Below are 22877 nucleotides of genomic sequence, written 5' to 3' on the forward strand. Positions count from 1 at the left end.
TTTCGGAATTCATAACACAGGCATTAAAAATGGCGCTCAGGAAAGACGTGATTGATATCAGAGAAGAAACCATATAAAAATGGTTCACAAAGGTTAGGATCCAATTTTGCACAGTACCTATGCATAAACTCCATTCAAAATGTTACGATGATGATTTTGAAGGAAACTTTATTTCTTTCATTTGCTTCTCTGCGTTTTCTTTTTTTCACCATACGCGTGTATTATCTGAAGCCACTGTGGTTGGAAAAGACGCTTGGTGTGGTATCTTGATGACTTCTAAAGCGTTTTGTGTTTTGCGGGGTCAGGGTGGCACAGTTGGTTAAGCATCCGACTCTTGATTCTGGCTCAGGTCATGATCTCAGGGTCGTGGGATCGAGCCCTGCACGGGGCTCCGTGCTCAGTGTGGAGTCAGCTTGAGATTCTCTCTTTCTCTCTCTGCCCCTCCTGCTGTGCTCTCTCTCTCTCTCAAATAAGTAGATAAATTTTTTTTTAAGACATTTTGTTTTCGTTTTAAAATTACCACAGGACACCACTTTCTGCAGAGCCAAATCCCGCCAGCCTTGGGTCACTGTAACCACAGCAGAAACTCCTCCTTTTTATCTCTTTTATCTCTTTGGCCTCCTCTGTAGCCAGGGAGAGCCCATTTGGGGCTAGCAGCCCACCTGCAGGTCTGTGCGAATCCTGACCTGCAGTCTTCAAGCCCATTCTCCCTTCAAGTCTTGCCGGGATCAGAGCATGCTCACCTCAAACTAATTTTTAAGCAGCCCCCAAGATGGCCTTGCCAATGCCTCTGGGCTTGGTCGGGTGCTCTTACATTCTCATTGCCAAGACCCCATGTCCTACCACCGCCCATCCACTTCCCCTCCCCCCACCCCCGATAATCACCTGGGCACTTGTGTTTCTCCCTAAATCGCCCATGTGCACCCTTTAAAGCACCCTGCCTCCTCCCTCCGTGTTTCTCGAATGTCACCTGTGCCTGACACGTGGCAGTCAGCCTGTGATCAAGAAAAGTAGGCAGGCAGGTGGGCACAGAGTACACACAGTCCTGGAGTTTCATTAAAATGAGACCTCGAGACGGCAAGTGCAGGTGGAAAATTTTCCAAATCGCATGATAGAGACCTCAGGAGGGCAACAGCATTTATCAAAGGGGGTGAGTCACCCCCCAGAGAAATCCAATTACATATCCTGCTTTGCATTCGGGTATCAATATTCTATTCTTGACCCCCCTCTGGGTGGTGCTGGGGCCCTCCTGCGCAGTCCTTTCTCCGATATCTGCTGAGTTCCCACCAATGCACCAGCTCCTCTCCCAAACCTACCTTGCCCACAGCCACAGTCATCTTGCACGCTGGTCTAGTACTAACAGCATCTAGCCTTCACCTGAGCACAGACCGGTCTGGAACTGGACCTGGCACTGTTTCATTTAATCTATAGGGCAGGTATTATCATTCTTAACTTTATAGAAGGCTCAGAGAGGTTGAATAAATTGTCCAATATCACACAGCTGACAAAGGACGAAGGCAAGATTTGCAAGGAGGCAGTCTGACTCTGGAGCCCTGACAATTGTCACTACAACACACTGACTAGTAGTGCTCCACAGACACACCAGCTTGTCCCGTTCTGCCCCAGGACCCCGTCCTTTGTCCCATCCCTGCCATCAGGAGTCTCTTCAAATGCTTTCAACAAGGGTTAGCTCCAAGATGTGGGGAGGCCACATTCACATATCTTTTATACACTGTATTGTTATAATTGTTCCATTTTATTGTTAGCTACTGTTAATCTCTTACTGTGCCTAATTTATAAATGAACCTTTCTCATAGGTATGTATGTCTTAAGAAAAAGCATGGTATACATGTAGAGTTTGGTGGTCTGTGTGGTTTCAGGCCTCCACCTGTGGGTCTGGGAAGTATCCCAGTGGAACTATCATAAAATATATTTGGTCTTTGTCCCTAGCTCCTAGCACAGAGCTCTTAAAACCCTGGGTGGAATTTCTGGAAGGTAAGGAGTGTCTTTTGTCATTCCTAATGATCCCCTTGAGAACAAACGCCTGAGTTCCTGCCACTGAGGTGATCAGAGTGGAACTACACGTTAGTGTCATGGAGGGGCTGGTCTACCAGAAAGACCAAACCTGTGATTAGAAGGTGGGAGCTTTCAGTCTCTACCTCCCTCCCCAGACTCTGAAGAGAGAGGAAAGGAATGCAGACTAAGTTATAAAAATGCTTGAACAGTGAGATTCAAGGAGTTTCTGGCTTGGTGGACACACATGGGCTGGGCAGGCTAGTGTGCCTGGAAAGGGTATGGAAGCTCGGCATCACCCCACCATCCCTGTCTTGTGCCCCATGCCTCTCTTCCATTTGGCTGTTCCTGAGGTGTAGCCTTCAAAATAAACCAGTCAACACAAGCAAAATGCTTTCCTAAATTTTCTGAGCCAATTTAGCAAATTATCCAATCTAGGGGGAGGGATGTGGGAACCCCAAAATTGTAGTTGGCTGGACAGAAGTGTAGGCATGCCTGGAAGTTGTGACAGGCATCTGAAGTGAGTGCAGTCTTGGCAGGGAATGAGCCCTTTAACTTGTGGGATCCGACCCTAACTCCAGGTAGGTGGTGTCAAAACTGAATTAAATGGTTGGATATTCAGTTGGGGTCAGAGAATCAGAAAATTGGTATGGAAGAAGGATGCGTATTTGCTCAAAAACATCAAACACTAAACCAAAGAGTTACAGAGAAGGTAAGCAATTTGCTCCGCTGGGATATCAGCTCTTACCCAAATAAAGCTCTTGACCTTTGATCACTCCATTAGGCTTCCTCTAGCTGTTGCTGACTACGTCACTTTCCCCAGCAGCACTTGGTCCCACAGCCAACATCTCAACCCAGGTACCATCTCTAAATGTGGTGCTGGTTCAGCCCCAAAGCTGAACCCCTGACCACGCTGTGCTTCTCATTCACCGTGCCAACGCAGCAAGAGGAGAGGACCTCTCCAAGTTTCTCAAGATGGCTCAATGTGACCAAAGGAAAAACCAGACAGAGGGATGGCAGACGACAGATGGCTGGAGGACTGACTCCTCCAGGCAGTTAATGATGCCCTGGGCAAGTCTCCCTGAATTTAATCCGAGATCATCACAGCCTGAGACACATCCTCTCTAAATTGTGCTAGCAGTAGGTGGAATTTTCCCCCAGAATCCGAAAGGCCAGTCCTAGTGCGTCTAAGAGGCAGCACCAGCACCTGGAGACAAGGAGCGACAGCGGATAATCACCCTCTGCTGGGGCAAGGAGGGTGCAGAGGTCCCTTTTCATAACCTGGTCCAGTTCACCAAGCTCTATCTGGGGAAACCTCACGGGAAGCCAAAATGTTAGCTTATTCGGGCATTTTCTAAAGTGCTGCTTTCAAAGTGAAATTCAGATCTCATTTTATAATTGCACCATTTCTGTCTCGGGCCAAACTCGAGGTCCACGACTCCCTCCTGGGGTCACAGAAGGCACAGATAAGCATTCTCATGACAATGTGAGAAGTGCTTACAGGAGCTGGGCTCTATACTAGTTCTTTTTGCACATTCATTCATTTATTCTTCATTCCGAAGGGTGTGAATTATATTTGTACCGGTTTTACAGATGAGGGACTCAAAGCTTAAAGTTTCCGCAGTCCGTCCGTGGTAAGGCTGGGAGGGACTCCCTGCACCATCTGGCTCTAGAATCCACGTTGATCCTATTCTATTCTGATCCCCCAAATCCCTCTGCAGTTTGGTGAAGAAGCTCAGAAATTCCCTAACTGCCAACTTTCAGCTCGCTCACTTGATTGCTTGAAAAAATGAAAACAAAAAAAGGAGATTATGTGTTGGTTTTTCGAGGGCAAACACAGGTAGGCCATGGAGCAAGTTGAAAGTGACTGTCGCTGAATGATTATATATTCGGGTTCCGGTGATAAGCTTTTAGAAAGCTAATTGTTGTGAGTTTCTCGATAAATACGGCACCAGGTTCAATTAAAAGCCTAATCAGTGTATTTTGATAACGGACACGAGGATGAAGACAACAGATGGCTTTGGGATTTTCATGAGCCACGAGAGACCACAAACACATTTCATTCTGATTCTGATCACGGTTAGAAGCAACTGGAAAGAGAGGTACCTATTGCCGTTCCAGGAGCCATGCTAATGCTGGGAAGATTTTACACTTTCAGACTGAGGCCAATTCTCATCAAGAAAAAATTAGGAAAAGAAAATAAGAAGATGAGTCTCTTCTGGAAAGGCTCTGGATGTGTGTCACTCAGGGCTCCCTCAGGAAAGCAGAACCACCATGAATTATGGGGCAAGGGATACACTGTAGGAACTGGACTTTTCACCATCGTGGGAGGAGTTGGGGACATGCAGGTCTGGGAGGGGTGATGGAAGACCAGGGGAGTCACCAGCCATATGAGAAGTCAGGTACATACAGCCAGCAAGGTGGGGCTGTAGAGGGAAGGCAGGTGGAGGGGTCTTTGGGAGGCTGTTGTCTTGGCTTCCAAGGGTCTAAGAGATGGAGGACTGCTGTTGGTCAGCAGGGCCAGCCCTGGGGATGACAAGCTGGTTGGGAAGTTGGCAAAAGTCAGGAGGAGCTGGAACCTCCATGTCTTCTCTGATTGCCTCCTCATCCAAACATGGCAGCCCTCAGTGAATCAACACTGCACTTCCTGTCTGCCTCTCGGATCTCCCACCTTTAACCCGGAAACAGACAGGGAATGGGATTCTGGGGTTCCTGACTGAGCTATGGTTTCAACAGACCCTCCCAGCATGGGCTAGAAGGAACAGAAATCGTCTCAAGCTCATCTGATGAAAGATAGTTTAACCAAAAAAGTGGGGAGAAATGTTATCACTTTGACAGCTGGTGCCCAGATTTATCTTGGGGAAGAAAGAGTTTTTGCTTAGAATCTTAACTTGACAAACAGCTGGGGTAGTGTGTCTGAGAGCCCAGGTGTCTTTTGGCACAATGGTTTTTTGGAAGCAGGTGAAACTGCTCTGCGTGAGACTGGGAGGGTGGGTGCACCTGGGTGGCTCAGTCAATTGAGCATCTGACTCTTGGTTTTGGCCCACATCCTTGATCTCGGGCTCCATGCTCAGCATGGAGTCAGCCTGAGATTCTCTCTCTCCCTCTGTCCCTCCCTGAAACATATCTTTAAAAAAAAAAAAAAAAAAAGGAGGGTGCTTGGGTGGCTCAGTGGGTTAAAGCCTCTGCCTTAAGCTCAGGTCATGATCCCCGGGTCCTGGGATTGAGCCCCACATCGGGCTCTCTGCTCAGCAGGGAGCCTGCTTCCTCCTTTCTCTCTGCCTGCTTCTCTGCCTACTTGTGATCTCTGTCTGTCAAATAAATAAATTAAATGTTAGAAAAAAAAAGTAAATAGCTGTGAAGGGCTCAGTGCAAGCCCTTTCTGGATGTTTAGCTTGACAACTCCTTGGATGACCTGTGGAAGTAGCATAGGGCTTTGTCCTGTTCTGTCGTTATGGAAACTGGTGAAGCATCCAAGTCACCTACCCATGTGGATGGGGTTCCAGGATGCAGGGAACCAAGCCTGGGGGCAGAGAAAAGCAGAGGAGGGAAACCCTGAAATTCACTAACAGCACAGCGGAAGATTTGGGGTTTCCCCAGGCTGCGGCCACACAAGTGTGAGGCCTTTCTCAAGGGTCCGGACAGCAGACACCCAGGGGGTAAGAAGATACAACATCCTATAGAAAGGCCCAGTTCAGCTGAGCTGCTTGGGGACTGGAATGGGACCATCATAGCCAAGATCGTCCTCTGCTTTCCGAGACGACAGTGTCTCTTGTTTGCTACTCTGAGGCAGCTGTGCTATCCTCCTTCCTTCCCAAAGACAGGCTTTCTGTGCTCATCCACTGACTTTGGTTTGCAAATCCATCACCGAACTGGCCCAGTCTCCCTGTATGTATCCCAAGGAGAGAGACTCCGAGTCAGTCTGGACCAGTCAGCTCTGGCCTGCAGAGGGGTGTAAGGAGAGACAGAGACCTTAAGAATTGAGCATAGTATCCTGGCACTCACTGTCCCTCCTCCCCATCACCCATCTGAAGCTTCTGTATCCTCCCCAGGAGTCATGCATTTTTTTTTATGTCCTCCCCCAAATGGCATTAAGACAGAGCTCTAATCTACACTGTTCATTCCCACGTTCCCAGGACCTGACCCATGGTAATAATATCATAGATGCCGGCCGCATGAAGGAAGGAATAAATCAACACTTGAACATCCCCAGGTGTGGAAACTCAAGATCTCCCAAGTATCCCACTTTTTATAGCTTCAGGTGTTTGGGGTGCCCTCTCTCAGGCTGAGATGGTAACCCGATTCGCCAGCGGCATCTGTGTTTGGTCCTGGTTGCACAAAGAAGAAACAGTCTCCCTCTTCTACCAGGCAGTCCTTCAGTTGTCTTGAGACACATCTCAAGTACCCAGAGCCTTCTCTCCAATCTGAACTTCCTTGTCACGGAGGAGACCTTCAGTCTACCTCCCGATCTCCCTCCCTTCTCCCGTGCCCCCTATTCAAGATACATAACTGTACGACTAGTCACCAAGAGTGCAGGCCCAACGTCTGCTCTTACAAACATGTCTGTTCTTTTCCAAACTCGACTACTTCTAGAAGCAAAGGAAAGTCACATTTCCTGAGCGCTTACATTGTGGCAGGCACTGGTCTGAGCACTTCATGTATAAATGGCTTCCTTTACTCCCCATAACCACCCTGTGCAATGTTGGAGCCATCGCCGTTTGACAGGTGAGACAGCTGGGGCTCAGAGAGGTTAAATATTTGACCAAGACTGCACAGCCTGGAAATGGCAGAGCTAGAGTTCCAACGTACGTATAATCTAACCTAGAACAAGTATAGGTCTCTCTCTTGATCAGAAGGCCATGCTGTCCGAGATGAGGACACCCAGAAGTGACAACACAGGCTTCCTTCCCACTGGCAGAACCCCAACTAGGAGTGTTTTGCATTGACTTTATATAATTCAAAACCCCTGAGGATTTTAGGAGATGGAGGAAAGAAAGACCCAGAGTGGGTCAAAATTCCAGAAGGAAAAAAAAAATCCTCGTATCTGATCATTCAGCGAATAGCAGCCAATTAAATAAAGTGAAAGATGTAAATCAGGATATTTACATTTCCTGGGGGATGGGGACCAGCAAAGCTCATGGACAGGAAACACCAAGGCACACCCTCTAAGCCGTTTGTACCTTCCGTCCTTCCTTTTCTCTGTGAGCATCCTGCCTGGGAAATATCAAGGGAGGGCTGGCTCTCATGGGAAGAGACAATGTGGAAATGAAGCCAGCCCAGTCCGGTGTTATCTGATTCCACACCGAGCGCTTAGGAAAAGCTGAACCTTCCGCTGAGATCATCGAGTGATACCGCCGAGCCCTTCTCAAGTTCTGCTGCCATTCAAATCAGCACTGCTCCAGAAACACGCAGGGAGAGTGAGAAAACCCTTAACTGTCAGGCCGCCGTGTGTGCATTACCAAGGCGCTCCCTCTCCCTCTCCCTCTTTGTCTCATAAGATGCCACTTCTTTGGGAGATTTCAAAAAATAATGAGAATTTAGCATAAGATCAAGCAATGTACATTCTCCACGTAGAGGGTGCCTTCCCCTCTGCTCAGCTCAGCCACGGCCCTATCTGTCACCATCATGGCCACACTGAGACTCCAGCTCGATGCTGAGCCCCAATGCGATTTGCTATCGGTCTCTCCTAATGTGGCCTGCTGGATAATGTCCCTCAGAGATATGCATGGCCTAATCCCTGGAAACCAGGAATATGGGGGACTTTGCGGGTGGAATTACATTAAGGATCTTGAGATGGGGAGATTTCTCTGGGTTATTCGGGCGGGTTTTAAATGTACTCACAAGCAGCCTCATAAGAGGGAGATAGAGTGAGATTTGGGTGGAGAAGAGGGAGGAGATGGGATGATGTCAGCAGAGAGAGATTTAAAGATTCCCTTCTGCTGGCTTTGACTGGGGCAGAAGGCCCCACCAGCCAAGGACTGTGATAAACGCAGTTCTAGAAACTGGAAAACACCAGGAAAAAGATTCTCCCCTGCAGCCTCCAGGAGAAGCGTGGTCCCTCGGACACTTGATTTCAGCCCAGTGATGCCAATTTCAGACCTCTGGTCTCCAGAAGTGTAAATAAGAGCATATATGTTTTATTTTAAGACACCAGCTCCGTGGGACTTTGTTACAGCAGCCATGGGAAACACACTTCTCAAAGTGTCTACACGGCAAGTTGTGTGTCATGCTGTCATTCCGCTGGAATGCTGTGAACTGGATCCACCATCTGTCTAACCCTCACAGGGCCAGGCCCCTCTCACTACCTGGACTTTCCAGCCCCAGGGGAGCCCTTGCAATGGGTCAGGCACTGGGAGAAGCGGGAAGATGAGCTCTTGTTCATCGATGATGTTAAGTATTCACTGTGTACCTGCTCTGAGTTTGGGCATGTGCTGGGAGTGAAAACAGATCAGCCTCCGTTCTCAGCAAGCCCAGTGTCTGGGAGGAGAAGGAGAGTGAGCACATACTCACGTCAATGCATGGAGATCTAAGTGGAGGGAAAGTCTTCTAAGAAAAGGACGGTGGTTGGGGGATAACACTGGACACAGACCGGGAAGTCCTGGGAAGGCTTCCCTTCCCTGGATCTGAGCTCTAGAGGGAGAGGGAAAGTCCACCAGGCAAAGAGGATGGTGGGAGAAGAGGTCCAGGCAGAAGGAACAGCATAGAAAATGGCCTCAGTGTGCAGGAAAGGGCGTGGAGTGTGTGTGGGGTGCAGATCAGGGGTAGGGGCTGGGGCAGAGGAACGATGAAGGGAGAACAGAAAGCAGAAGAGACAGGAATGGACCTGGCGGTATCAGGTAGGCTTAATCACAGTAACACATTCTGGAAAGTGTTTAAAACTGGGAGCGTGGTCTGACTTGCATTTCCAAAGGCTCCCTGTGGCTGTGGTATCCTGGCCCGGAGGGCAGCTGGGTAGAAGGCTGGGAGGTTCTTGAGATCAGGGACAGGGTGGGAATGCGCACTTGGGTGTTGGCCATGACGATGGAGGAAAGTGGACAGTTTTTAAAACTACTTTAGGGGGTAAAATGGACTCAGTTTGGGAATGGATTGAATACGCAAGGCGGCAAATTGGAAGGAGTCAAGAATGATGTCTGACTTCAGCATTTGGCATTTCCGTGGTAGATGGTGGTGCCGGGCTGCTTGCAGAGCTGTGCTTGGTGGGGGCAGGCCTGGGGGATGGCACGGGGCTCCTGAGCTTGGACTTGGACATACTGGGTTCGATGTATCTGAGACATTGATGCAAAGATATCAAAGATCATAAACTTGCTTCCGTTTCTTAGCATTTTTCCTTTAAAAAGGGACAGGTCGGGGTGCCCGGGTGGCTCGGTCACCGAGACAGAGTGTCCGAATGAGAGTTTCTTTAGGGCAGTGCTAGATTGATGGACATGTACAACAGTGTGGATGCTTTCCAATAGAACAGCCATTAGGCTTAGTCGATGAACGAGCCCTTGAAATGTAGTAGCACTAATGAAGGACTATACTTTTCATTTTATTTCCATGAATTTAAATTGAAACAGCCACATGGAGCTTGGGCTCACCCAGTCATACAGAGCCGCTCCAGGGTATCCCCAGGGGAGAAACTACTGGTTGTAGAGGTAAGTACATGCTCATTTTTACTAGGTAATTCCAGATTGTTTTACAAAGTGCTAGAGCCAATATCCCTTTATCTTAATCAGCCTTCTCCAACTTCCTAGGTCTTTGCTAGCCAGAGAAGGCATCCAGATGGAAGTTTCTGAGAATAAACAGGGCTGTGGTAGTCAGGATTCTCCCATGGAACAGAAGCAATAAGAGATTTGATTGACTGATTGAGCGATTGATTATTTCTTTATAAGGAAGGGGCTCGCTTGATCATCAAGGCCGAGAAGTCCCAAGATCTATCGTCAGCCACGTGGAGAAGCAGGAGAGCCGATGGTATACCTCCAGGCCAAAAGCTGGCAGGCTCAAGCCCCGAGAAGAGTTGATTTTTCAGTTCAAGTCCACAGGGAGGAAAAGATCCATATCGCAGCTGAAAGCAGGCAAATTTCCCGCTTTCTCAGCCTTTTTGTTCTTTTCAGGCCTTCAGTGGGTTGCACGAGGCCACCCGCTCCGGGAAAGGCAATCTGCTTTACTCCGTCCACTGATCCAAATGTCTCGTCTCACCCAGAACCCCCCGCATGGACTCCCCAGAATAACGTAAAACCAAATGTCTGGCGACCCCACAGCCCCAGTCAGGCTGACACATGAACTTCACCATCACAAGAGCCTACTGTTGTGATCTCCCTCCCAGCTCACCAGCACACAGGACGCTCAGATCCTCGGAGGTAAGAGAACCAAGTCCTGGATGGTAAGCCGTCTGAGTTCCCAGAGAGAAGAGTTTCCTTTCCTGAAGTGTGTTCTGACTGCAAAAGGCAACTTGGAACAGCAGAAACTTGTCGAGCAGGGGACATAATCTTTCTCCATTTGATCAGCCCAGTTTCCCACGCCCATCCCTACCTCCTGGCATGTTTACAAATTCGGGAGGATCTTTCCACTCAGAGGTCCAACCTGCAATGTCCTCCATCCTCTCTCCTTCTCCCTCCATTTCCCTACCCCTCCCTCTTTCCTTCCCCCTACCCCGAACTCCTCAAATCCATGCACATTTTGTCCAAAAAAAAAAAAAAATGCTTTTCAGATCTTCTGCATTGAGAGCATCTCTTTCCACCTGATACCTACAGTGGCTCCGTCAACAGTGACCTGTTCTTAGAGGATGCTATTTAAAACCCGGTGTGCAACGGGTGTGAGGCAGAATTCCCGAACGTGGCTAAGATGTGTCAAGTTACATAAACGCACAGGCTTCGTTTTGCCCTTGGCTTGAAGCTCTTCCTAACGGACTTAAGAATCGCCAGCTCGTTGAAGACAAAAAAAAAAAAAAAAAAAAAATGCAGGTGTATAAAACATTTTTAAAAATAACACGGGTGATAATAAAGTCAAGGCCCCAGGGTGGAGCTGGTCTTACTGGTGGAGAGCCGCTCCCCAGCTTCCCGGGGAGAGTGTGTTCTGGGTGTTCTCTGGGGATGACTCAGCACCCTGATCTCCTGTGCTCCTTCAAAGCACAGCCCTTAACAGTGAAGAGAGGATTTGCTTATTTCCTTAGGAGGAAAAGCCACCTACTTTCAGACGCGTCCTCTCTTTTCATCTCCGGCTGTCTTGCTGCCAGAAAAGCGTCAATGCCCCACTGTACAGAGGGAGAAACTGAAGGTGAAACACAGCTAAAAATCTGCTCCAGGGCCACACAGTTGGTTACAAGTTGAAACTAGGGTTCAGGGGCGCCTGGGTGGCTCAGTGGGTTAAAGCCTCTGCCTTCGGCTGGGGTCATGGTCCCAGGGTCCTGGGATCGAGCCCCACATCAGGCTCTCTACTAAGCAGGGAGCCTGCTTCCTCCTCTTTCTCTCTGCCTGCCTCCCTGCCTTGTGATCTCTCTTTGTCAAATAAATAAATAAAGTCTTAAAAGGAAAAAAAAGAAAGAAACTTGGGTTCAAAGTCAGTTGAGAGACCCCCATAGCATGGTGGTTGGGATGGACACTGGACCCAGAATACTTGGGAGAAACCAGTATCTGCTACTTAATGGACGCTGGGGAACCCCAGGCAAGTTACTCGACCTCTCTGTGCATTAGTTTCCACCTCCTCTATAAGATGAGAAGTAGCAGGGTGGGACATGGCTGCTGCCTACCTCTATAGTTGTAGTGAGGATTAAATGAGTCAACGCACATGAAATGTTTAGAATGCTGCTCAGCCTAGCAAGTACTCGGAACGCTGCTGTTCACAATCCATGTGCCTTCTACCCTCCCCACCGGACTCCCTGACATCTGGATCCTAGGGCTTGACCTCTCCACCTTGCTGGTACTACTTAATGAAACCAAGTGACTGGGGTTCAGGCCATGGCTCTGGAAACAGCAGAAAGTGAGTGCTATGCTCCTGAAATCCATCCGGCACAAGACCGCCTCCCCTCCCCACTGTGGGGCTGACACTCCCTGATTAAAACCCGCCACTGCCCAGGGCAAGCCACTATCCCTTTTATGAAAATCCGGCAAGCGGGTGTAAAATGAAGATAACCACCCCCTGCCCCTGCTCAGAGGCGTAAGATTCTTAATTATCTGAAGCCCAGAGAAACGGCAGGGCCGGTATTGTTCTGAGACGGCAGGAGAGCCCAGGCGGGCGAGCACGGGCTGCTAAGTTAGGAAAAGCTAATGGTGTGATTCAGTGCCTGGAATTAAAGGTGAGAAAATGAGTCTGAGCTTGGCGACAGCCCAGGTGGGACAGGCGAGAGGGAGTGGCAGGGGCCCAGGGCAGAGGCAGAGGGACGGGAGGTGGGTGGTACGGAGGCTCACGGAGAGAACAAAGCAGACTCCAGGCTTTACCTCCTGGACATTTGGTACCTAGTACAGGGGTGTGTTTGTGATACGGTGGGGTTTACTGACTCATTCAAATGAAGCTCATAAAACCACCAGACTTCACGTGGGAGAGCTCCAGCTGCCATGTAGCAACCTGTAAACCAGAGGAGAAGCTGAGGAAGGTGGAGAAGATAATGCCGTGCCCCCCAAGGTCAACTCATAGCCCTTCCCCAAGCCTGACCTTGTGGCTCTTAGTCAAGGTGAATAGGGGGTTGCCCTAGAGAGCCTAGGTGGCACAGTGGGTTAAGCCTCTGCCTTCCGCTCAGGTCATGGTCTCAGGGTACTGGGATCGAGCCCTGCATCGGGCTCTCTGCTCAGCAGAGAGCCTGCTTCCCCCTCTCTCTCTGCCTGCCTTTTTGCCTACTTGTGATCTCTCTCTCTCTGTGTCAAAAAATAAATAAAAATCTTTTTTAAAAAATAGGGGGTTGCCCTGATTTGTCCTTTCATTAATAGGTACTTTTCATAGATGGCGTGATCACGTGGGCTCAGGGCTGGCCTGCAGGAAGGGTTCACTGAATGTTGACTGTGGTGCCCCCTGAGAACCTTGTAGAGCACTGCCAAGAATTCCTGGGAGGTTAACTTGCAAACCTGGCCATCTAAGTTAGAGCTCATCATTTTGGGTTCCAAAGAAATTGCTTCTCTCCAGAGAAAGAGTTTGGAAAAATCCCGATGGAGTCCAGTTCACTGAGTGTCCCTCAGTAAAATCCTTTCCATTTCTACCACACTTAATTCAAGATGGCGGAGCAAGACAAAACCCAACCTGGGATTGTATAATTGTGGGATTGTGGATGTCCAACGAGGAGTTTGTCCTCACATTCTAGAAGTGCTGGGCAAAGAGAGAGGGAATAAAGAGTAAACAGCAGTTCTTCTATGCTCTGTCATGTGCCCAAGGTCATCCACTGAGGACACAAGAGAGCCAGGACAACCCCTGACTCTACTTCTCCTGAATCCATGCTGGTTCCCCGGGAATTAGGTAAATCTCACTCTTCTACTTCCTCACCATCCTGGCAAGAAGAGAGGTTGAACCAGCAAGACAAGAACATGGAAGTCCATGAAAGAAAAATGTTAAACATTGGGGGTATTGGGGCAGCAGCCATTGGGCCCATTCTTAAAACAATCAATACAGCAGGAGACAGTAAAAGTGAGAAGACACTGGCAACCGTGAAATGTGGTCTGACTCACATAGTCTCCATAGGAGCTGATGGGTATTAACTTGATTACTTTGGAGCAGGTGTGACAAAACCAATCTCATCCTGGTTATTACAGCTTGGGACAGTTTCAGTCAATGGCTGTCAACTTCCTGTCACTCAGAGCTTCCCTGCCTGAGCCTGCAAATGCTTAGTATGGTCTGAAATTCTTTTTCCCTCTTACACTGTGCCAGGGGCCCTCGTGTGTGTGTGTGTGTGTGTGTGTGTGTGTGTGTGTGTAGGGAAGCTATTGGGAAAGGATGGAATGTGCACATTCTGCAAATATTAATTTCCCTAATAAGTGCTAAGCCTTATTCAAGAGGCTGGGAAGATAGAACAGTGAGGAAGATGAAAAGATTCCTACCCTTGTGGTGTATACTCCGTAAAGAATTTCCATCCTTCCTCCCCACCCTCCTTCCTCCCTTCCCTCATTCACTCACTGAATCAATACTCTGGGATCACTGCCTCCTAGCTCAGCTTCTGATTAGCTAATGCAACCGTGGGCAAATTTTTTAACCTCCGATTTTCTCTTTTCTAATAGGGATGGGAGAATGGGAGCCCTATAGCTGTGTGAGGGCCTGGCTCCGAGAAAGAGATGGGAAACTGAATTCAAGAATGGCCCCCACCTGGCCTGCTAGCCCTGTTCAGGTCTGAGTCGGCAGTGATCTCCATCCCGTGGTCCCTGGGTCCATCGTGCACCTCGGAGTTTGATAAGGTGGGTACACCTCCAGGCAAGGTTCTATACCGGGTTGGGCCTGGTGGGGGAGCTGTCAATAGATCCCACTATTGTCTACAGGCTCCTAACAAGTCTCCCCATTCTCTGGGGGCCGGGGAGCCGGCCCCTCCCCTGGAGAATGGCACTGAGCCCCCTCTTAGGTCCTGACTACACTGACATCCTTCTGTATCCTTTGAATAACTTGGTTTATTCCAGTATCTACTGAGGCGTGGGTGGTACAGTGGTGAGCCTAGCTGCTTTCAATTTATCCCTAGGTGGGCACGATGGGGAAATTCAGTGAGTCAAGAATGTCAGGCCGTGCTTGGCCCAGAGCTGGACCCTACACGCTAGTCGTTCTTGTCATTGTGTGCTCACAACGTGCCAGGCTTGGGCCAGATGCTGGGGATAATGAGCATGCACACACCCACACGCGATGCAAAGGTCAGTAAATGCAAAGTGACAGCCATTATTCCTACAGTCCCAAAAGCAACCTTTGCTCCTTCTTGAGCACCCAGGGGCCTGAAGGGAACTCAGAGGTTCTCCGTCTTCTTTCTTTTCTTTCTTTCTATTTTTTTTTTTTTTTTAAGAGAGAGAGCTCACCTGAGAGTGGAAACTGGTAGAGGGAGAGACAGAATCTTTTTTCTTTTTTTTTTTTTTTAAAGATTTTATTTATTTGAGAGAGAGAGAAGGGGGGGCAGAATCACACTCCCCGCTGAGCAGGGCAGCCAATATTGGGCTCAATTCCAGGACTCTGAGGTCATGACCTGAGCCCAAAGGTGGATGCTTAACCGACTGGGCCACCCAGGTGCCCCAATTAAAGGTTATATATTAAGTAATAGAAGAACAGTCATAAAACTATCCGTCAGAATTAATAAAAACCATTACTATTAGCATAGGTCATTTTTATGAATGGGGATTAAAGGTAGAAAGGAGGAAGAAAGACTTAATTTGCATGTACCGGCACACCTCGAGATCACGCATTTTTTACAAATGGAAGGTTCAGGACTTCGGCGGAAGAAGTCGGTGCAGATGTGGCGGGTCTAGCAAGAAAACTGGAATGAGAACTGGAGTCGTAAGATAGGACTGAATTGCTACCATGTCTTGATAAAACTTTCAACAGATAGGGAGCTGCTTCTCGTGGATGAGCAAAGACGGGATCTGGAGGACTGACTCCGGTTTGGAGAAGTTCTGCTGTAGGTGAAATGCAGTCAAGGAGCATCACATGCAGCAGAGAAATTGTTCATGAAAAGAAGAATCCATCCATGCAGCAAACTTCATTGTCTGCCAAAAAATTCACCTGACTCACTTTATAGCGAGTTCTGCTTTACCGCAGGGACCCGGAACGGAACCCACAATACCTCTAAGGCACACCTGTATTATTTAGAGACTGTGATTATCCCCAACCCTCTTGCTGCCACTGAACTGTCAACCATTCCATACTTTTTGGGTTTACCCTTTGCCCGGAGTCCATCCAGAAGGAGGGTCTGCACGGAGATGTCAGCATTGCCCCATCCTATGCGCGGATCCTGGCTGTTTCTAACTCGTTTCCATGGGGTGACTCTGCCCATTACTTGCCTCTCTAGGGGCTGTCCCTGAGAATCTGTGTCTAGTTCTGTGGTCTCCCATGCAAAGACCCAGAACTTTCTGCCACTCCTCTGTACTTGGGTGACCCACAGGCACCCGAAATTCCTGTCCGGTCCTGGCTATCTTGGGGGTTGGAATCACCCGACTTAGTCAAACACCTGGTCTTAGTCAATGCTTCTCCCACACAACCAATCCTTCCTCAAGTTCTTTTGAAAAACGAAAACAAAAAAAAACCCCAAAACCCAAAAAACAGAAAACCCACGAGGAGGAAAGGATTGTTTCTCCACATTCATGTATGTATTAGTTTCGCTTATCCCCAGATCAAAGGGAAGGTGTTTTTTATTTGTATTTTTATTGCATAATGGGCCTCAGTGAAATCAGTGAAATAAAGAATGGAATGTGTACCTTCCAGCGCCCGCCTGGAAGCTATGATGTTGCTGCTTTTTCCAGTGGAGGCTGGGTCAAATCATGCGATTCCGGGGTTGCCGGTGACCCCAGGAGAGGTATTATCATTTCCCCCGTTTCACAAGTCAAGGAAATGAAGCTCAGAGAGAACCTGCCCCAAACTCTCCCAACTTTTTTGGATCTCTTAACTGTCTGAACCCAGAGGCTGTGTCTTAACGACACGGACACACGTACCACCACTGGCTCCCCGTGTCTGCCTATCTCTCTTCCCTTTTCTCTTCTCAGAAAAAAACATAGAAGGAGCTTGGGCTCTTGGAGTCTTTGAGTCAGACTGGCTTGAATTCAATCCCAACTTCAAGGTCTTGTTTAAAATGGAAGGCTCTTTGGGGTACTTGGGTGGGTCTGGTCGGTTGAGCCTCCAACTCTTGGTTTCAGCTCAGGTCATGATCTCAGGGTTGTGAGATGGAGCCCTGCACTGGGCTTTGTGTTCAGCACCAAGACTGCTTAAGACTCTCCCTCTTTCTCCCTCTGCCCCTCCCCCCTTGTGCTCACCGCCCCCCCAAGTAAATCATCAATCAATCAATCAGTCATAAAATGGAAGACTCTGATACCCATTCCTTTAGGCAGTTAAATATACATAAAGCCTTTATCCCAGCGCCTGTTTCCGGTAGCTTCTCTGGGTGTCCTTCCCTCCCCGCCACTTCCTTTTCTCGGCCACCTTCCCGAGGCACTCACATAAACCTGAGCTCAGACTCCCGGCGGACCAAGACTTCCCGGAGGCGCTGAATTTTCGCCATCTCCAGCTCTATCTCCTCGGGCATCATGGTTGTCTCTGCCATGGAGATGATGTCCAGCTGATCTGCGCAGGAGACACGAAACGTGGGTGTCAAGAACCCAAGGCCACTCGGTTTTTGAGGACTGTCCTTGTCCTCGGTACAGGGTGCAGCCTTGCCCCAGCTCCCTGGGCGCACCCCGAGGGCACCCAGATGGCCTTCTGAGCCGCACCTGTGCATTTAGGAGTCAAACCTTTGGAAACCAGAAAACACGCTTTTTCCATGGGAATCCTGTTAGGATGGCAAGAGGAGGCTCAGACGGGCTCACCAAACCAGTTCGCGGGTATCCACGTGGCTTTACGGTCCCTGCCTGGTCCCAGCTCCTGAGCCTCTCTTTGTCCCAGCTTCAAGACCAAGGGCAACTTCAGGCAGAAAATCATTTTATTATCATTCTTTTACAGCAATACTATTATCTTACAGGAATACTAAGTAAGGTAAGGAATAGTAATAGGAAGAATACGAGTTTGTTGTAGAAAATTCAGGTCATACAGAATGAAGGAAAAAGTCATCCATACCCCCCACTGAGAGAACCCCAGAGAGAATCACAATCCACATGTTGATGGAAATTCTTCCTGCCTCATATTTATTTGATGTACATTCTTCCCATATATATATATATCATATATATATATCAATAAAATCTTTAAAAAAATAAAATAAATTATCATATATATCATATATATCAATAAAATCTTTTTAAAAATAAAATAAATTATATATATATCATATATATATAATTTATTTTTTTTTAAAGATTTTATTTATTTGACAGAGATCACAAGTAGGCAGAGAGACAGACAGAGAGAGAGAGTGGGGAAGCAGGCTCCCTGCCGAGCAGAGAGCCCAATGCGGGGCTCGATCCCAGGATCCTGAGATCATGACCTGAGCCGAAGGCAGAGGCTTTAACCCACTGAGCCACCCAGGCACCCCTATATATGATAATTTATATGATTAGAATAACTGTATATTAGAATAACTATATATCATATAACTATATATGATAATTTATATGATTAGAATAACTAGATGATTATATGTTATATACATGGTATGCATATTTAGGGTAATACATCTGGATTTTTTACATGCTTTCATGTGGAACAAAATGGAATTTCATTGCTAATGAATTTTACATTTCATTACATTTGCATTTCATTACAAATGAAGTTTCCAGATGGAATAGTACTCAGCCACAAGGAAGGAGGATATCCTTTGGGACAACATGGATGGATCTTGAACACCTTATGCTAAGTGAGGAAAGTGAGACAAAGACAAGTACTGTATGGTTCTGCTTACATGTGGAAGCTAAAAAGTCAGACTTGTAGAAAACAGTAACACGGTGGTTATCAGGGGATGGGAAGGCGGATAAAATTGATGTAGTTTAAGATTTCTTAAGGGTACTAACTTGCAATAAGGAGTAAATACACATACTTTTTTTTTTTTAAAGATTTTATTTATTTATTTGAGAGAGAGACAGAGATAGTGCTATGAGAGAGCATTAGCAGAGAGCAGAGGGAGAGAAGCAGCTGAGGTCATGATCTCATGATCTCCCTTCCCGTGGAGCAGGGAGCCCGATGTGGAGCTCGATCCCAGGACCCTGGGATCATGGCCTGAGCTGAAGGCAGACGCTCAACTGACTGAGCCACCCAGATGCCCCAACACCCATAACTTTAAAAAAAAAAAAAGAAAACTGGAAAAATGTATGCTAAAATGTTAGAGTCGTTAAAAATGTCCACAGACACCCACACCAGTGTACACCTATATTTCCGCCACTACCCAGGTCCAGTTCCATAGAAAGCTGGGGTCTCACACTTCATTACCTGTTCTTTTCACGTAACATATCATGAGCATTTTCCCGCATCCTTGGATGATCCCCCCCCGCAGCAGCGGGAAAGGTCTTCTATTTGTGGCTGTATCGTGAATCACTCCACCAGCCCCCGGACGTTTAGGTTGTTTTCCATTTCCCCCACCATAATCAGCCCTGTGACGAGCATCCTCAACGCTCAGTCCTTGCGTGCATCTTGGAGGTGACTTTAGGCCACGTTGCTGGCGTGAATGGCTGGTTTTAAAGGCTGCAGTATCCCAAGATCTTTCATGGGTGGAGAAAAAAGACAGAGGGGAGGACATAACGTTGCTCTAACTGAGGCCCACTGCACACAACCCACATCTTGCTCCTTCCTTCTATGCCCAGCACCTTCTGCTACCTGGCGTCTTTTTCCTTACCTCCAAGTCGATGGTTTGGAAAGCTGCCCTCTCTCTACCTGTCTCCCTCCTACAACCTGAAGCCCTGACCCCTGATCTGGACCCCTGACCTAGGGGCTGGGGATTTGTGATTTGCAGATTTCCCTTAAGTTGAGTACTTCCGGCTTGGATCCCGAACCATTGCCCGCTGCCGGAAGCCCACACGGCTGCTTTCTCATCTGTGGGAAACGCCTGACCCTCGCTTCTCCACTGGATACCAGGTTTGGGGTAAATTGCCTTCCCTCATGTGCCCCCTAACACGTCTGATCCATAAGCCTCCCCTCCACCCCTCAGAACTCTCCGTCTTGCTGAGGAAGCAGGAGGATGGCCATGACCTACCAGTGATTCCCACCTTGAGACGAATGGCCTCCCCAATGCTCTCGGAGGTAATTTGCAATTTGTAAGAGAGAAACCAAGGGGCAAGATCAAGAAATGAGTCAGGGCAAAGAAACTGTGGTATGGCCACCCTAGGCCTGCTGGAGATCTCGTCTCCACTGGGCTCAGCCCCTCAGAGGAACATCTCCCTCTCTTTATACTTTCTGAGAACTCCCAGGTTTCCCAGCATGGACAGGGTGCGGTGTTGAGCCAGGAGGAGGGCCGGGTGTCTAGATGGGTGGTGGGGAGGTGGGCAGATGGAGGACAAGCTATTCTCTATGCCCTCCCACAGCCCTCCAAGCATGGCATGTCCTGAAGACGAGCCTGTGGTCAGGCTGGGCTGGGGGTGGAAACGGGGGTGGAAGGGGAGACAGGGAGAATGGAAGGGGTAAGAGTCAGAAAGAAGAGGGAGAGGGAAGGGGATCAGAGGAACTGTCTCAGGACTGGGACTTGAGAAGAGGGACAGATGTCCAAGGAGGAATTTTAGGAATTATCCATGTGACATGCTGAGTCAGGATCTCAAGGCTCCTGGAATCAGATCTGGGGACTTATTGTGGCCACCCCTCTCCGAGACCGGATGGCTTCTGGGGCTGGGGCACTGAGGGCCGAACTGAGGAAGGAGGGAGGAGGGAAGACACAGGATAAAAGCAGTAATGTTAATTGAGTGTTACTGTGTGCCCAGCTCCAACCAGGCTGGAGGCCCAGGTTGAAAGAGCATGGACTCTGGACACAGGGCAATAGAGGGTTATAGGGACCAAGGGTGGGTGGGGACACATTCAGGAGTCAGATGGCTCGGGTTTGAGTCCCAGCTCTTCCCCTCACTACCTGTGTGGCCTTGGAGAGTTAGTTGACATCTCGTGACTCAGTTTCCTCCTGTGTCATGTGAGGACACCTAGGGCAGTTGCGAGGATGGAATTAACAGAGGCCAGTCAGCCTCCATGTGTGGTTACCATGCCCTTGGCCATCACCACCAGCCTGCTCTGCCCTGCCCTCTCTTTTAGTCCTCACCATAAACCAGCAGGATCAAGATGTTCTCTGTGGAACAAATAAGGAAACAAAGGCTCAGGGCTGGCAATGTTTTAAGACCAACTCCTGCTGTCCATCCTCATCTTAGAGTCAAGGTCAGTGTCTTAGTTTCCCAGGGCTGCTGGAACAGATGAACTAAATTTGGTTGGCTCAGAGCAACGGGAATTTATTTTTTCTGAGTCTTGGAGGCCAGAAATCCCAAATCAAGGTGTCAGCAGGGCTGTGTTCTCTCCAAAGTCTCTGAGGAGGGTCCCTCCCTGCCACTTCCAGACCCTGGTGGCTCCTGGCCATCCCTGGCCTGTGGCTGTAACCTCTGCCCTCCATGTTCACGGGCCATCTTCCCTGTGGCTCTGCATGTCCTTCTGCGTCTTTTTCTGTAAAGACCCTATTTTCACATAAGGTCACATTCTGAGGTTCTGGGTGGATGTGAATTGGGGGAGGGCACTATTTAACCCAGCACAGGGATGAACGGCCATGGGCTTGCAAATTCCCTGAAGGCCACGTCTGGGGAGCCTTGATCACTGCTCCTGGAGCCAACCCTCGCTGGAAGCAGCCGGGGTCCCAGGAAGCAGCCAGGAGGAGGGGCAGAGGTAGAGATCCATGGTCTGAAGCCAGTGGTAGCTGTGTGACCTTGAATGAGTTCTTTATCTCTTAACATCTCTTCCTGCCTTTTCCAGTAGCTACCATGTTCTACGCTGTGCTGAGGCTTTATATGATCTCACTCCATCCCTATTTTATACCTGATGAATCAGAGGGTTCGAGAAGGAAGGGACTTGGCCAACATCACACAATCAGAACGTTGCAGAGACAGAATGCAAACCCAGGGCTCAATCTCTCTCTCTCTCTCTCTCTCTCTCTCAAGCACATCATATAGCCTCTGGGCCAGGGCTAAAGACATTTGTGGTTGGGAAAGTGTGTCATTAACCACCCCGCAGAGATAAGTATCCTCATTTCTCACTTGTGGTTGAGATGCGCAGTCTGATTTCCATGGACAGAGGTTGAAAATGGCCACGTACCCCGGGGCAAAATGTGGGACAAAGACTTACTCACGCCCCATGGATTGGCATTTTACCTCCCTCCTCGAGGGAGGATGGAGGAAATGGCACAGCCAGTCTCCAGGTGCTGAGATGAACATTCAGCCTTGACCTTGGGCCGAGAATAGGGCTGATACCTGTGTTGAAAAGTCACGCTTGAGAGTGCTTTCCTTCTCCTGGAGAAAGGAGCAGGCACTGTGCTGGGCTCACGATAAGCCTCATGTCAGTTAATCTTCACAGCATCCTGGGTGAGGGGTTAGCAACTATGGCCATGGGCCAAAACTGGCCCCCTGCCTGATTGTGCAAATAAAGTTTTATTGAAGCATTGGCCATGCTCATTCATTTACATATTATTTATGGCCGCTTCCACTTTACAAGTACAGAATGCTAGAGTTTTAACAACGACAGAGACCCCATGGTCCATAAAACCTCAAATATTTGCTGTCTGGCCCTTTACAGAAAAACACCTGCCCTAGAGAGTAGATACTATAATTTCCTGTTTAAAGATTAAAAAAAAAATGGTTTACCCAGTAACAAAAAGAGCTAACATTGATTGAATATTAATCGGATTTTAGGATCAAATCACCTTATTTGATTCTCAAAACAGCCCTACTTAATAGCACCCCCATTTCACAGAAAAGCAAGCTGAAGCTCAAGAAAAGGAATAAAGGGCGCCTGGGTGGCTCAGTGGGTTAAAGCCTCTGCCTTCGGCTCAGGTCATGATCTCACGGTCCTGGGATCGAGCCCCGCATTGGGTTCTCTGCTCAGCAGGGAGCCTGCTTCCCTTTCTCTCTGCCTGCCTCTCTGCCTACTTGTGATCTCTCTCTCTGTCACATAAATAAATAAAATCTTAAAGAAAAAAAAAAGAAAAGGAATAAGAAGAGCTGAAATTTCCAGTCAGATGTGTCCTACTCCAGAGTCCTTGTCGTAATAATCACATTCATTTAAGAACTACCTCCCCACTTGAGAACTATCATCATCATCTTGACAAGAGAGAAAATTGAGCATATGGGGAG

At 48.4% G+C, this 22877-nt stretch overlaps 1 protein-coding gene across 1 annotated transcript in view; it reads right to left on the reverse strand.

The window, feature by feature from the left end:
- Positions 1-22877, reverse strand: part of BMERB1 (bMERB domain containing 1) — a 105306-nt gene that overhangs the window by 22594 nt on the left and 59835 nt on the right. The window contains exon 2 of the mRNA XM_032836246.1: positions 17088-17211. Coding sequence (XP_032692137.1) covers positions 17088-17211 — 124 coding nt within the window. The remainder of the gene's footprint in view (positions 1-17087; positions 17212-22877) is intronic.

Source organism: Lontra canadensis, unplaced genomic scaffold, assembly GCF_010015895.1.
Source record: "Lontra canadensis isolate GAN:19392208 unplaced genomic scaffold, GSC_riverotter_1.0 scaffold91, whole genome shotgun sequence".
NCBI classification, from domain to species: Eukaryota; Metazoa; Chordata; class Mammalia; order Carnivora; family Mustelidae; genus Lontra; species Lontra canadensis.